General features: G+C 38.1%; 1 protein-coding gene across 4 annotated transcripts in view; it reads right to left on the bottom strand.

Moving 5' to 3' along the window:
* Window positions 1-14,630, bottom strand: part of LOC137232168 (E3 SUMO-protein ligase ZNF451) — an 86,798-nt gene that overhangs the window by 51,801 nt on the left and 20,367 nt on the right. For 3 of the 4 annotated variants that reach the window (XM_067753519.1, XM_067753517.1, XM_067753518.1), the window contains one exon: window positions 7,740-7,865. In XM_067753519.1, coding sequence (XP_067609620.1) covers window positions 7,740-7,865 — 126 coding nt within the window. Of the gene's footprint in view, window positions 1-7,738; window positions 7,866-14,630 lie in introns of those variants that run through there. The other variant, XR_010946891.1, reaches the window with a different exon arrangement.

Below are 14,630 nucleotides of genomic sequence, written 5' to 3'. Positions count from 1 at the left end.
ACAGTGAGACACCAACAATTCACAAAGGCCTAGAAGAGCTGGAAAACATTTTCTACCATATTTTTAGTCACAGTTAACACCTACTAAAATTCTGCAAGAATGAGTTTTACTTTAGTTTCATTATCTTCCTTTCGGGTAGTTTTGTTTTCTTATTGTTTTCTGTCATCTAGTTTTAAAAAACAAGTTATACATAAGGAGAATCAAATAAGAAAAAAAAAGTCATGAATGAATAGCAAAAAATGAGCTAAAGTATCTGTGTGAGTCAGTTTCTTTCTTAGGAAAGAATGAAATCTAGATAAATTTATTCTTTACAATTGATAAACAAGAATTTCAAAGTTTAAAAAAACTTTCTCAAATGCTAAAGTCTTTAATACAATGAATGAAATTTACATGGGTAAAAGCTGAAACTACCCTTGAGAAAAACCCTACTTGTCATAGTGACTAACAGATTCTGAACTCATCTCAAATGCTTTATTACCTATGTGGTGTTAACACATCTGTAACATCTGATTTGGGAAAAGAAGTGAGCATACTGAGGAAATGGGCAGAAAGGGGGGACAACTTGCAAACCACTCCTCTCTCAAAGAGACTTTGCCCATGACCCATAAATAATACACTTAACATAGTCTGGGGAAAGGATCTTCCTTAAAATTGAATAGTGTTTTTGTTGTCATCTGTTTCTATGTATTTTTTTTAATTTCTTCTTTGATTTCTTCAGTGATCTCTTGGTTATTTAGTAGTGCACTTTTGGCCTCTATGTATTTGTGTTTTTTTACAGCTTATTTTTCTGTAATTAATTTCCAATCTCATAGCGTTGTGGTCAGAAAAGATGCTTGATACAATTTCAACTTTCTTAAATTTTCCAAGGCTTGATTTGTGACCTAAGATGTGATCTATCCTGGAGAATGTTCTGTGTGCACTTGAGAAGCAAGTGTATTCCACCACTTTCAGGTGGAATGCCCTATAAATAACAATTGAATCTATCTTGTCTACTGCGTCATTTAAAGCTTGTGTTTCCTTATTTATTTCCTGTTTGGATGATCTGTCCATTGGTGTAAGTGGAGTGTTAAAGTCCCCTACTATTATTGTGTTACTGTTGATTTCCCCTTTTATGGCTGTTAGCATTTGCCTTATGTATTGAGGTGCTCCTATGTTGGGTGCATAAATATTGGTAATTGTTATATCTTCTTCTTGGACTGATCCCTTGATCATTATGTAGTGTCCTTCCTTATCTCTTGTAACAGTCTTTATTTTAAAGTCTACTTTATCTGATACGAGTATTGCTACTCCAGCTTTCTTTTAATTTCCATTTGTGTGGAATATCTTTTTCCACTCCTTCACTTTCAGTCTGTATATGTTCCTAGGTCTGAAGTGGGTCTCTTGTAGACAGCATATATATGGGTCTTGTTTTTGTATACATTCAGCCAGTCTGTGTCTTTTGGTGGGAGCATTTAATCCATTTACATTCAAGGTTATTATCGATATGTATGTTCCTATTACCATTTTCTTAATTGTTTTGGGTTGGTTTTGTGGGTCTTTTTCTTCTCTTGTGCTTCCCGCCTACAGAAGTTCCTTTGGCACTTGTAAAGCTGGTTTGGTGGTGAATTCTCTTCCTTTTGCTTCTCTGTAAAGCTTTTGATTTCTCTATTGGATCTGAATGATATCCTTGCTGGTAAAGTAATCTTGGTTGTAGGTCTTTTTCTTTCATCACTTTAAGTACATCCTGCCACTCCCTTCTGGCCTGCAGAGTTTCTGCTGAAAAATCAGCTGATATTCTTATGGGGATTCCTTTGTATGTTATTCTTTGCTTTTCCCTTGCTGCTTTTAATATTTCTTCTTTGAATTTAATTTTTGTTAGTTTGATTAATATGTGTCTTGGTGTGTTTCTCCTAGGGTTTACCCTGTATGGGACTCTGCACTTCCTGGACTTGGGTGACTATTTCCTTTCCCATGTTTAGGGAATTTTTTCACTATAATCTCTTTGAATATTTTCTCAAACCTTTCTTTTTCTCTTCTTCTTCTGGGACCCCTATAATCTGAATGTTGGTGTGTTTAGTGTTGTCCCAGAGGTCTCTGAGATTGTCTTCAATTCTTTTCATTCTTTTTGTTTTCTTCTGCTCCTTGGCAGTTATTTGCACCATTCTACCTTCCAGCTCACTTATTCGTTCTTCTGCCTCAGTTATTCTGTTATTGATTCCTTCTACGTATTTTTCATTTCAGTTATTGTGTTGTTCATCTCTGTTTGTTTGTTCTTTAGTTCTTCTAGATCTTTGTTAAACATTTCTTGCATTTTCTCAATCCGTGCCTCCATTCTATTTCCAAGATTCTGGATAATCTTTACTATCATTACACTGAGTTCTTTTTCAGGTAGGTTGCCTATTTCCTCTTCGGTTATTTGGTCTTGTAGGTTTTTACTTGCTCTTTAATGTGTGACACATGTTTTTTGTCATCTCTTTTTTTTTTTTTTTTTGATGGTGGGAGTGTGCTCCTGTCTTACTAGTTGTTTGGCCTGAGGCTTCCAGCACTGGAGTTTGCAGGCTGTTGGGTAGAGCTGGGTCTTCGTGCTGAGATGAGGAGCTCTGGGAGACCTCACTCTGATGAATATTCCCTGGGGTCTGAGGTCCTCTGTTAGCCCAGTAGTTCAGATTCAGAGGCCCAAAACCTATGGGATGCAGCAAAAGCAGTTCTACAAGGGAAACTATAGCAATTCAAGCTCACCTCAAGAAAGAAGAAAAATCTCAAACGATCTAACCCTACACCTAAAGCAACTAAAGAAAGAATGAAGAAAACCCAAAATCAGTAGAAGGAAAGAAATCATGAAGATCAGAGCAGAAATAAATGAAATAGAAATGAAGAAAACAGTAGCAAAGAATAGCAAAACTAAAAGTTGGTTCTTTGAGAAGATAAACAAAATTGATAAAACTTTACCCAGACTCATCAAAAAAAAAGGGGGGGGGGGAGAACACAAATCAATAAAATTAGAAACAAAAGAGGAGAAATCACAACTGACACCGCAGAAATACAAAGGATTATAAGAGGCTAGTACAAACAACTATATGCCAATAAAATGGACAACCATGAAAAATGGACAAATTCTTGGAAAGGTACAATTTTCCAAGATTGAACCAGGAAGAATTAGAAAATATAAACAGACCTATCACAAGGAATGAAATTGAAACTGTAATTAAAAATCTTCCAACAGGGCTTCCCTGGTGGCGCAGTGGTTGGGAGTCCGCCTGCCGATGCAGGGGACACGGGTTTGTGCCCCGGTCCGGGAAGATCCCACATGCCGCGGAGCCGCTGGGCTCGTGAGCCATGGCCGCTGAGCCTGTGCGTCCGGAGCCTGTGCTCCGCAACGGGAGAGGCCACAGCAGTGAGAGGCCACAGCAGTGAGAGGCCCGCGTACCGCAAAAAAAAAATCTTCCAACAAACAAAGGTCCAGGACCAGATGGCTTCACAGGCAAATTCTATCAAGTATTTAGCGAAGAGCTAACACCGATCCTTCTCAAACTCTTCCAAAAAACCGCAGAGGAACAAACACTCCCAAATTCGTTCTACGAGGCCACCATCACCCTGATACCAAAACCAAAGATGTCACAAAAAAAGAAAATTACAGACCAATATCACTGATGAACATAGATGCAAAAATCCCCAACAAAATACTACAAACAGAATCCAACAGCACATTAAAAGGATCATACACCATGATCAAGTAGGATTTATCCCAGGAATGCAAGGATTCGTCGATATATGCAAATCAATCAATGTGATACACCATATTAACAAATTAAGGAATAAAAACCATATGATCATCTCAACAGATGCAGAAAAAGCTTTTGACAAAATTCAACACCCATTTATGATAAAAACTCTCCAGAAAATGGGCATAGAGGGAACCTACCCCAACATAATTAAGGCCATATATGACAAACCCACAGCAAACATCATTCTCAATGGTGAAAAACTGAAAGCATTTCCACAAAGATCAGGAACAAGACAAGGATGCCCACTCTTGCCACTCTATTCAACATAGTTTTGGAATTCCTAGCCATGGCAATAAGAGAAGGAAAAGAAATAAAAGGAATACAAATTGGAAAAAAAGAAGTAAAACTGTCACTGTTTACAAATGACATGATACTATACATAGAAAATCCTAAAGATACCACCAGAAAATTACTAGAACTAATCAGTGAATTTGGTAAGGTTGCAGGATACAAAATTAATGCACAGAAATCTCTTGCATTACTATACGCTAACAAAAAATCAGAAAGAGAAATTAAGGAAACAATTCCATTTACCATAGCAACAAAAAGAATAAAATACCTAAGAATAAACTTACCTACGGAGGCAAAAGACCTATACTCAGAAAACTATAAAACACTGATGAAAGAAATCAAAGATGACATAAACAGATGAAGAAATATACCATGTTCTTGGATTGGAAGAATCAATATTGTGAAAATGACTATACTACCCTTAGCAATCTACAGATTCAGTGCAATCCCAACTGGATTCAGTGCAAACTACCAATGGCATTCTTCACAGAATTAGAACAAAATATTTTACAATTCGTATGGAAACACAAAAGACCCCAAATAGCCAAAGCAATCTTGAGAAAGAAAAACAGGGCTAGAGGAATCAGGCTCCCTGACTTCAAACTATACTACAAAGCTACAGTAATCAAGACATTATGGTACTGGCAAAAAAATAGAAATACAGATCAATGGAACAGGATAGAAAGCCCAGAGATAAACCCATGCACAATATGGTCACCTAATTTATGACAAAGGAGGCAAGAACAATACAATGGCGAAAAGACAGCCTCTTCAATAACTGGGGCTGGGAAAACTGGACAGCTACATGTAAAAGAATGAAATTAGAACAATACCAAACACCATATACAAAAATAAACTCAAAATGGATTAAATACCTAAATGTAAGACCAGACACTATAAAACTCTTAGAGAAAAACATAGGAAAAACACTCTTTGACATAAACCACAGCAAGATCTTTTTTGACCCACCTCCTAGAGTAATGAAAATAAAAACAAAAATAAACAAATGGGACCTAATTAAACTTAAAAGCTTCTGCACAGCAAAGGAAACCAAAAACAAGATGAAAAGATAACCCTCAGAATGGGAGAAAATATTTGCAAATGAAGCAACGGACAAAGGATTAATCTCCAAAATATATAAACAGCTCATGCAGCTCAATATTAAAAAAGCAAACAACCCAATCAAAAAATGGGCAGAATACCTAAGTACACATTTCACCAAAGACATACAGATGGCAAAGAGGCACATGAATAGATACTCAACATCACTAATTATTAGAGAAATGCAAATCAAAACTACAATGAGGTATCACCTCGTAAGGGTCAGAACGGCCATCATCAAAAAATCTACAAACAATAAATGTTGGAGAGGGTGTGTAGAAAAGTGAACCCTTTTGCACTGTTGGTGGGAATGTAAATTTATACAGCCACTATGGAGAACAGCATGGAGGTTCTGTAAAAAAACTAAAAATAGAATTACCATATGACCCAGCAATCCCACTACTGGGCATATACCCTGAGAAAACCATAATTCAAAAAGACACAGGTACTCCAATGTTCATTGCAGCACTATTTACAATCGTCAGAACATGGAAACAACCTAAATGTCCAATGATAGATGAATGGATAAAGAAGTTGTGGTATGCATATATGATGGAATATTACTCAGCCATAAAAAGGAACAAAATTGGGTCATCTTTAGAGATGTGGATGGACCTAGAGTCTGTCATACAGAGTGAAGTAAGCCAGAAAGAGAAAAACAAATACCATATATTAACGCATATTACGTGGAATCTAAAAATGGTACAGAGGAACCTATTTTTAGGGCAGGAATAGAGATGTAGAGAACGGACTTGTGGACACAGTGAGGGGAACAGGAGGGTGGGACGAATTGAGAGATTAGGTTTGACATAAATATACTACCATGTGTAAAATACATAGCTAGTGGGAACCTGCTGTATAGCACAGGGAGCTCCCCTTGGTGCTCTGTGATGACCTAAATGGGTGGGTGGGAGGGAGGTCCGAGAGGGAGGGGAAACAGGTATACATATAGCTGATTCACTTCATCGTACAGCAGAAATTAACACATTGTAAAGCAATTTTGCTCAAAAAAAAAAAAAAAAAAAGATTTGATCATAATGAAACTAACACTGTAAATCAACTACACTCCAGTAAAAATTAAAAAAAAAAAAAAATTGAATAGTGTCTCTACCAGGAAAGAAAGAATCCTTTTTTTTAAAAAAGTATCACTAATTTAGGCTTCCCTGGTGGTGCAGTGGTTAAGAATCCACCTGCCAATGCAGGGGACACAGGTTCAAGCCCTGGTCCAGGAGGATCACACATGCCACGGAGCAACTAAGCCCATGCTCCACAACTACTGAGCCTGCGCTCTAGAGCCCGCAAGGCACAACTACTGAGCCCGTGTGCCACAACTACTGAAGCCTGTGCGCCTAGAACCTGTGTTCCGCAACAAGAGAAGCCACTGCAATGAGAAGCTCACGCACCGCAACGAAAGAGTAGACCCCACTCGCCACAACTAGAGAAAGCCCGTGTGCAGCAACGAAGACCCAAAGCAACCAAAAATAAAATAAATTTATAGAAAAAAAAAGTATCACTAATGTATTAAGCATTTTAAACATACAATTAGAATACTAAGCTCTAATTTAACTGGTATTACATTATAAAGTTAAAGTCCCCAAACAAAGCTACTTCTAAATTTAAAGAAGACTAATGTATTCTACATTAGATTAGGAGATACTAAAATAGAGGCAACAGAAATATATAAATTCCTTTATAATAAGCAATGGAACAAGGAATCAAAAACATACAAGGTAAAATTATGCCATGATTTCTACTTCCATTTTTAAACTCCCAGTAGGATTTTTTTTTACCCAACTTGCCAACATTCTACTCCTAACAGACATTTGGCAATATTGGGGAAGTTCTTTAAGGTAATTTCATTTGGTGCCTTCTAAAGCAAGTCAAGGGACTTCCCTGGCAGTCCAGTGGTTTAAGACTTCGCCTTCCAATGCAAGGGGTGCGGGTTCAATCCCTGATTGAGGAGCTAAGATCCTACATGCCTCGCGGCCAAAAAACCAAAACATAAAATGGAAGAAATATTATAACAAATTCAGTAAAGACTTTAAAAATGGTCCACATCAAAAAAAAATCTTAAAAAAAATAAATAAAGCAAGTCAAGGTTTTAAAACGTTTATATCATGCAAGAGTCTAAATTAGGTTTCATTTTCCACGTACTAGCTCTTCTACCACACTAATTCAATAATCTGAACGGAGAGGCTGAAGTGAAACTGGTCTGGCTGTACTTAGTAGAAAATAACCTTTCAACAGCTTCTATCTACAGAAGCCCTGATAAACTGTGATAAAGTAACTAGAAACCCTTAACTGCTCACCAGCTTAAGGAATCCCATGATTTTTAATTCCCAAAAATAAAGTCCACTTAATTCTATTTTTTCTTTTTTTGTCTGTATACATATATGAGCAGAATCCAACAAACAAAAACAAATGTAAAAGGCCGTCATGAATTACTACTAACTCAGTGAGCTATGCAGACTTCATGCTGAACTTGGATCCAATTATACATTTTTTGATTATACAAGAACCTCTTTAACTTTCTTATAAACAACTCTATAATCTGGTAAAATATCAGTTAAAACAGCCACATACCCTGAATGCTCTATTCTTCTCTTCTTTCTGCTGTTTCTCCACTTCAACATGGCGGGCTAGACGAGCCAGAGTCAAGGCGACTTTATCCTTCTGATGGTCAATATGGTCTTTATGCTTAACGTTATCCTATAATTGAAAAAACAAGTTTCATTCCTTCTAGTTAACAAAATTAGCTTTGGAATAACACAGATCCACTTACCAAAGAGTTACTGTACTAAAGAAGTATGGACACCAATGGGGGAAAGAGGCTGGGGGGGTGTGATGAATTGGGAGATTGGGACTGACATATATACACTAATATGTATAAAATGGATAACTAATAAGAACCTGCTGTATAAAAAAATAAATAAAATAAAATTCAAAAAAAGAACTATTTACTTTTTTAATTTAATTTTTATTTTATATTGGAGTATAGTTGATTTACAATGTTGTGTTAGTTTCAGGTGTACAACAAAGTGGTTCATTTATATTGATATATATATCCATTCTTTTTCAGATTATTTTCCCCCACAGGTTATTACAGTATACTGAGTACAGTTCCCTGTGCTATACAGTGGGTCCTTGTTGATTAAGGAACTAATTACTTTTATCATTATCAAATTTCTAAGAACCTGTTTTGTTTATGTTTTAAAATTGTGGTATTTTGTAGGACAGCCAGTCACCCACCAGCATCTTTGTTTTTCAAAAAGTTACATAACCTATTAATCATCCTTATTTACTTTATGATCATCTGGATATTGAAAAGTTTGGCATTGCTTTGCTCTGAGCCCATAAGGTAATGCCAAGCCATTGGTCCACCCCCTAAAAGTCTAATAGCACCAACCCCCTTGGTTCTGGCTTTTCAGCAATTCCTAGACAGTATTTATGTAAGAAAAATTATTGATTAAAAAGAATACCTCTAACTTCTGTTTTCTGGCTCAACATGTAAAGAATGAACTTAGAAGTCACCACTCCATCCTAACAAGTTAAAAGCTTGAAACAAACTGTAAAATTAACAGCCTCTCTTAGATCCACCATAGAAGTGAGGTCACAGTGTAAGTGACTGATGCAAAAATGGGAGCGACAGAGGGGCAGATACAGAGAATCACAACTGAGTGGAGCAGAAACCCAGGGTGGAAACCTCAGCAGGACCAGTGCTGGGGAGGAAAACCTGAACTGTAACTGACCAAGTGCTGGAAGCTCAGTGTTGTCAAGTATTAACAAGACTTAAACTCCAGGGGGACCCAGTCAAGGAAGGGGACCTTACTCTTTTTGTGAGTTTACCTTCAAAAGCTCTACCAGGTTCTCACAGTGACAACTGGAGAAAAATCCCACCTTGTTTCCAGCAGGGGGAGAAGAAAAGTAAGCATTTCAAAATATGTCAGAGTGTTCTGTCCTTAACGATGCCTGGTCTCAAGAGAAACTACTTCAAGAGAGCCTGACCGACCTGGGAGACGGGAATTAGGCCATTTCAGGCCACTGCAGCCACCCTCCCAGGTGAGGGGAAGGCCTGAGAAGCACCACCGGGTTCCCAGTCCAGGCGCACAGGCTCTCCAAGGCTGAGACCAGGCACACAGAACACCACCACTCCCCCAGCCTTACCACTCATCACTAAAGGCCTGTTTACCAAAGTTCCCTTGACCCACGACAGCATGCCCAACTTTCAACAAGAAAATTACAAGGACACCAAAGGGCAAAAAACACAGTTTGAAGAGTCAGAGTGAGCAAAGAATGGTAGACCTGGCAAAGATGTTGGAATTATCAGACCAGGAATTTAAAACCACCATGATCACTATGCTGAGGGCACTGATGGAAAAAATAGACAACCTGTAAGAACAGATGTGTAATGTAAGAGAGATGGAAATCCTGAGAACCAGAAAGAAATCAGAGATCAAAAACACCATAACAGAAATGAACAGTGCCTTTCATGGCTCACCAGCAGACTGCACACCACCAAGGAAAGAATCTGTGTGCCTGAGAATATGTCAACAGAAACTTCCAAAACTGGAAGACAAAGAGAAAAAAGACTGAAAAAAAAAAAAACCCAGAATATCCAAAAACTGTTACAAAAGATGTATGCATAATGGGAATACCAGGGGAAGAAAGAGAGAAAGGAACAGAGGAACTATTTGACGCAATAACGACCAATAATTTCCCCAAATTAATGTCAGACACCAAACCACAAATCAAGGAAGAAATAAAACCCTCTTCCTTTGCAGAAGAAATGCTCTTCCTAAGAAAAACAACATGCAAATAAACCACACAGTAGTTAGGAGTGAAGTAACCTGTGTTATGAGATATTTATAACAGCTTTATTCATAAACTTTATTTGTAACAGCTTTATTCATAAGCAACAAAGCACCCTTAGTAGGTTAATGGATAAGCTGTATACATCCAGATGATGGAATATTATTCAGTGCTAAAAAGAAATGAGCTACCAAGCCATGAAAAGACATGGAGGAATACCTAAATACATATTACTAGATGAAAGTAGCCAATCTGAAAAGGCTATTTACTGTATGGTTCCAACTATATGGCATCCTGGAAAAGGCAAAACTATGGTGACAGTAAAAAAAGATCAGTGGTTGCCAGGGGTTAGGGGAGAGGGAGGGATGAATTGGCAGGGTACAGAGGATTTTTAGGGTAGGAAATCTATTCTATATGACACTATAAAGGTAGATACCTTATTACATTTGTCCAAACCCATAGAATGTACAGCACCAAGAGTGAACCCGAATGCAAACTACAGACTTTGGGTAATAACGTGTCACCATAGGCTCACGGATTATTCCAAATGTACTACTATGTTGGGGGAAGTTGATAATGGGGGAAGCTTTATTGAGGGGTGGGGAGGTATATGGGAGATCTCTTCCTCTTTTTTTTTTTTTTTTTGCTGTGAACCTAAAACTTTTCTAAAACATAAACTCTATTAAAAATGTTTTTCTAGGGCTTCCCTGGTGGCACAGTGGTTGAGAATCTGCCTGCCAATGCAGGGGACACGGGTTCAAGCCCTGGTCTGGGAAGATCCCACATGCCACGGAGCAACTGGGCCCGTGAGGCACAATTACTGAGCCTGCGCGTCTGGAGCCTGTGCTCCGCAACAAGAGAGGCCGCGATAGTGAGAGGCCTGCGCACCGCAATGAAGAGTAGCCCCCGCTTGCCACAACTAGAGAAAGCCCTCGCACAGAAACTAAGACCCAACACAGCCATAAATAAATAAATAAATAAATAAATTTAAATCATATGGGCTTCTATTAAAAAAAAAATGTTTTTCTAGGGACTTCCCTGGTGGTCTAGTGGGTAAGACTCCACGCTTTCAATGCAGGGGCCCAGGGTTTGATCCCTGGTCGGGGAACTAGATCCCGCGTGCGGCAACTAAGAGTCTGCATGCCCTAACGAAGATCCCGCATGTCACAACTAAGACCTGGCACAGCATGCATGCATAAATAAATAAATAAATATTAAATAAATATAAATAAATTTTTTTAATGTTATTCTACCAGAAAGATTGTGTTACTAACGAAAATATCCCTTTTTAGGCAAATCAATCATATATGTACAACCCAAATTTTATCTAAATTGGGACATAGTTGCATCAACCAAATCAAACAGCAGGTGTGATTTTCCAAGTACACAGAAGTTCCACTGAAGTGAGCATATGTAACAAGGCCGAGGTGGTATTTTTAGTACAAGGCTACATCATTGCAGTAAAGAATGTTCACAGGATCACTTTGGGTAGAAGTAGTCCCAAACTAACTTTCTGACCACTTGGCCAGCCTATACCACTGCATCAGGTAGCAGGTGGCATCTTACCAACTTCAAAATGTCCTTTACAAGTCATAGGACAATGCAGCTTACTAAAAATGATAGTCATAAAAATTTATTTATCTGAGCTCTGATCCTGAGATAAGTTTATCTCTGTCTTAAAAGCAAATGAAATTTACTCTTTGGGAAGATAAAAAATTGATCTCTTTAAAATGTGGGTACTACCTTGAGAAGAAAATGTAGCGGAGCACAGGCTCCGGATGCGCAGGCTCAGCGGCCATGGCTCACGGGCCTAGCCGCTCCGCGGCATGTGGGATCTTCCCAGACCGGGGCACGAACCCATGTCCCCTGCATCGGCAGGTGGACTCTCAACCACTGCGCCACCAGGGAAGCCCTAAAAGAATTTTTAATTTAAGGAAGTTAACAGTATTTAAACATGGACCTATAGTGTGTTAGTTTTCCTAACAGGGATGACATTTTATTTAAGTTTTAAACGCTAGCAAAAGTCATGCTTGGAAGGTCAGGTAAACCAAGGTCATGTTAACACATGAGGTAGACAAGGTGCAAATTAGGATTTACTGACAAAATATGTTGTTGTGTCACAACAATGTGAATATTCTGGAGACAGGAAGAAGGCCATGTTTTGGGTTGATTAAGGTTAATTAACGTAATTAAGGTAATCCTAATCCAGGAAGAGTTACCTTGAATTGATGGTTCCACTATCATTTTACGTTTTCCCAAACCACGACAAAATAACCATTCTGAATTACTTCCCAAGTTATACTCATTCAGGAAAACTTTACATAATATTTATTCTTCTTAAGGTTTACATTAAAGCACAAGTAATGATCCTCTGATTTACACTGTAAATTATAAACTCTGCATGCAAAGCTAAATGAAAACTAATGCCAGAAATACAGCAATTATATATCCTACAGGAAAAATTTTTAGTAATCCACTAGTCAAAATGTAAGTATGCTCCTAAAACTTTACCCCCTTCAAGCTATATACATATGCTAGGAAGATAAATTATTTAGCCCTTTAATCAACATTTAAACTTTTGTTTGGATCTCTTCAACTTCATTCTAAAATTAATCTCTAGCCCTAGAACTTTACCTTTTAAAGGTCAAGTAAGTATAACCTGTTGGTATTATTGTTAAAATTATTTTTCTTATATTTAGCTATCAGTAGCCTGTTGTCTTTTATTTAACTATATGGTTATGTCAAAACAGGATTACTTATGTTATTTCTAATTAATTCTGCTGATCTGTTTGTTAACTTTCATGACTTTGAAGGGCTCAAAAGACCTTATGGCCCTGATGCTTTCTGAAAACAAAAGGCATTCAGAATTGTGTTTGGTCTCCTTCTCCTTCCCCTCTAAGGTGGGTTAGTTTCCAGGAAAAAAAAGAAAAAAAAGAACTCTGGCTACCTACACTGAAAGCAGAAAAGCAGATCTGAGAGACAATCTGTTGTGAGTAGATGAAAAGAAATGGTAGCTAGAGAAAGGAAGAACTTCAGCTTTGAAATCTTTGCCATTTAAAAATGACAAAATGGAAGTACTTTAAACAAGAATGTGTTAAAGAGGAAAGAAATTAAGCATGTGCAGCAGGGTGATATTCATTTGATATTTTTCCATCACAGACTTGGGTTTGGGAATCAAGGTTGCTGGTTAAAGCCAGGCATGAGTAATAGGTTATCTACGAACACTCACTCTCTCCAGAAAGCCAAGTCCCTGGGATTTCCATTGTTAGTGATCCAAAATGAGGGCTGGCCTCAGATCTCACTGAATTATATTCTTCTGTGGTTCTGGAAGAACATATCGGCATTGGAAAAACAGAGGGATCATTGATATTAAAATGCATGTTAGCGATTTAACCCATTAGGTCACAGAAGGCCTTATTTTGCACAGAAGTTTAACTGGTAATTCAAAGAATCAATATGTTCAGAAATAGGTTTTAACTGATCAGAACATGGGGGAAAAACTTACTGCAGGCCACCTTGTTACTCACCCAACTGCAGAACCAAAGCTACAGTACTGTCAGAATATGGGCAGAAAGTGAACTGATTTCAGGCTACATGAAAATGTCTTAAATGTTTCCTGTAGAACTAAGATGAAAAGGGGCCAATGTATCTTTCAGTTTGCGAATTTCCACCATTCCCTTAGTGCCACAATGCTGAATTGTAATTTAATGTGAAATCACAAAATTCCAGGACTCTTCTTAGGCTATATTTGCCAATCTCCCCCAAAGCCTATAGTCTAAAGAAGCTTTTAGGCCCTTGGAGTTTTTCTAAGGGAGGTCAGGCTTTCAGATATGTAACTTCTCAAACTAGAAATGGAATTGGCTCCCAATGGTAAGAATAATGGGCTCTCAGTTTCATTTAGAATGTTAGCAGCTACAGATCTTCAGTCATCCTTCTTGAAGCACTTGTTGTGATTACCCTGGATTAACTTCTATATTAAATACTACTAAAGAGTAATATTAAAGAGTCCACAATGATAGCAAATGACCAGCAAGAAAGTGTATCCGCTCAGTTATCTGGGGGGAGAAGCATAGGAAAGGAAAGTCCTAAGAAATATATTGGGGAGGGGAGAGTCTCTATTTGCCTCTCTCTCTCTCTCTCTCTCTCTCTCTCTCTCTCTCTCTCCCCCCCTCCCCCCCCATATATATAAATTATTTTGGCCGTGCCACATGGCATGCAGGATCTTAGTTCCCTGACCAGAGATCAAACCCGCACCCCCTGCAGTGGTAGCGTGGAGTCTTAACCACTGGACTACCAGGGAAGTCCCTATTTGCCAATATTTTAGATCACTTCTCTGAGTTAGTTTTTCTTCCATACCCACCCGCTCCCATTGGGGAAGTTTGTGGGGTCCTAACAATTAAGGAGAAAGCTGTAAAGCCAGAAAAGGTTAAAGAGCAGATTCTAGTTCAGTCCCTATGAAATTTTTTTTAACTAAAATTATGGTTTTAAAAAATGGGAAGCAGAGGTATGATTCCAATGACATAGTCCAACATACCAAAATCCGTGGGTGATCAGGAGTTGGAAGGTTACAAAATGAGGGCCACACTGGGTACAGGAAGGAAAGCTGTTCCAGAACCTCAGAAGCCAGGTTAATATGGCCTTTCCCTGCAACCCTGTCTATGCTCA

Source organism: Pseudorca crassidens, chromosome 10 (genome assembly GCF_039906515.1).
Source record: "Pseudorca crassidens isolate mPseCra1 chromosome 10, mPseCra1.hap1, whole genome shotgun sequence".
NCBI lineage: Eukaryota > Metazoa > Chordata > Mammalia > Artiodactyla > Delphinidae > Pseudorca > Pseudorca crassidens.
Note: the sequence above shows the minus strand (reverse complement) of the source record. Positions and strands in the feature narration are given on the sequence as shown.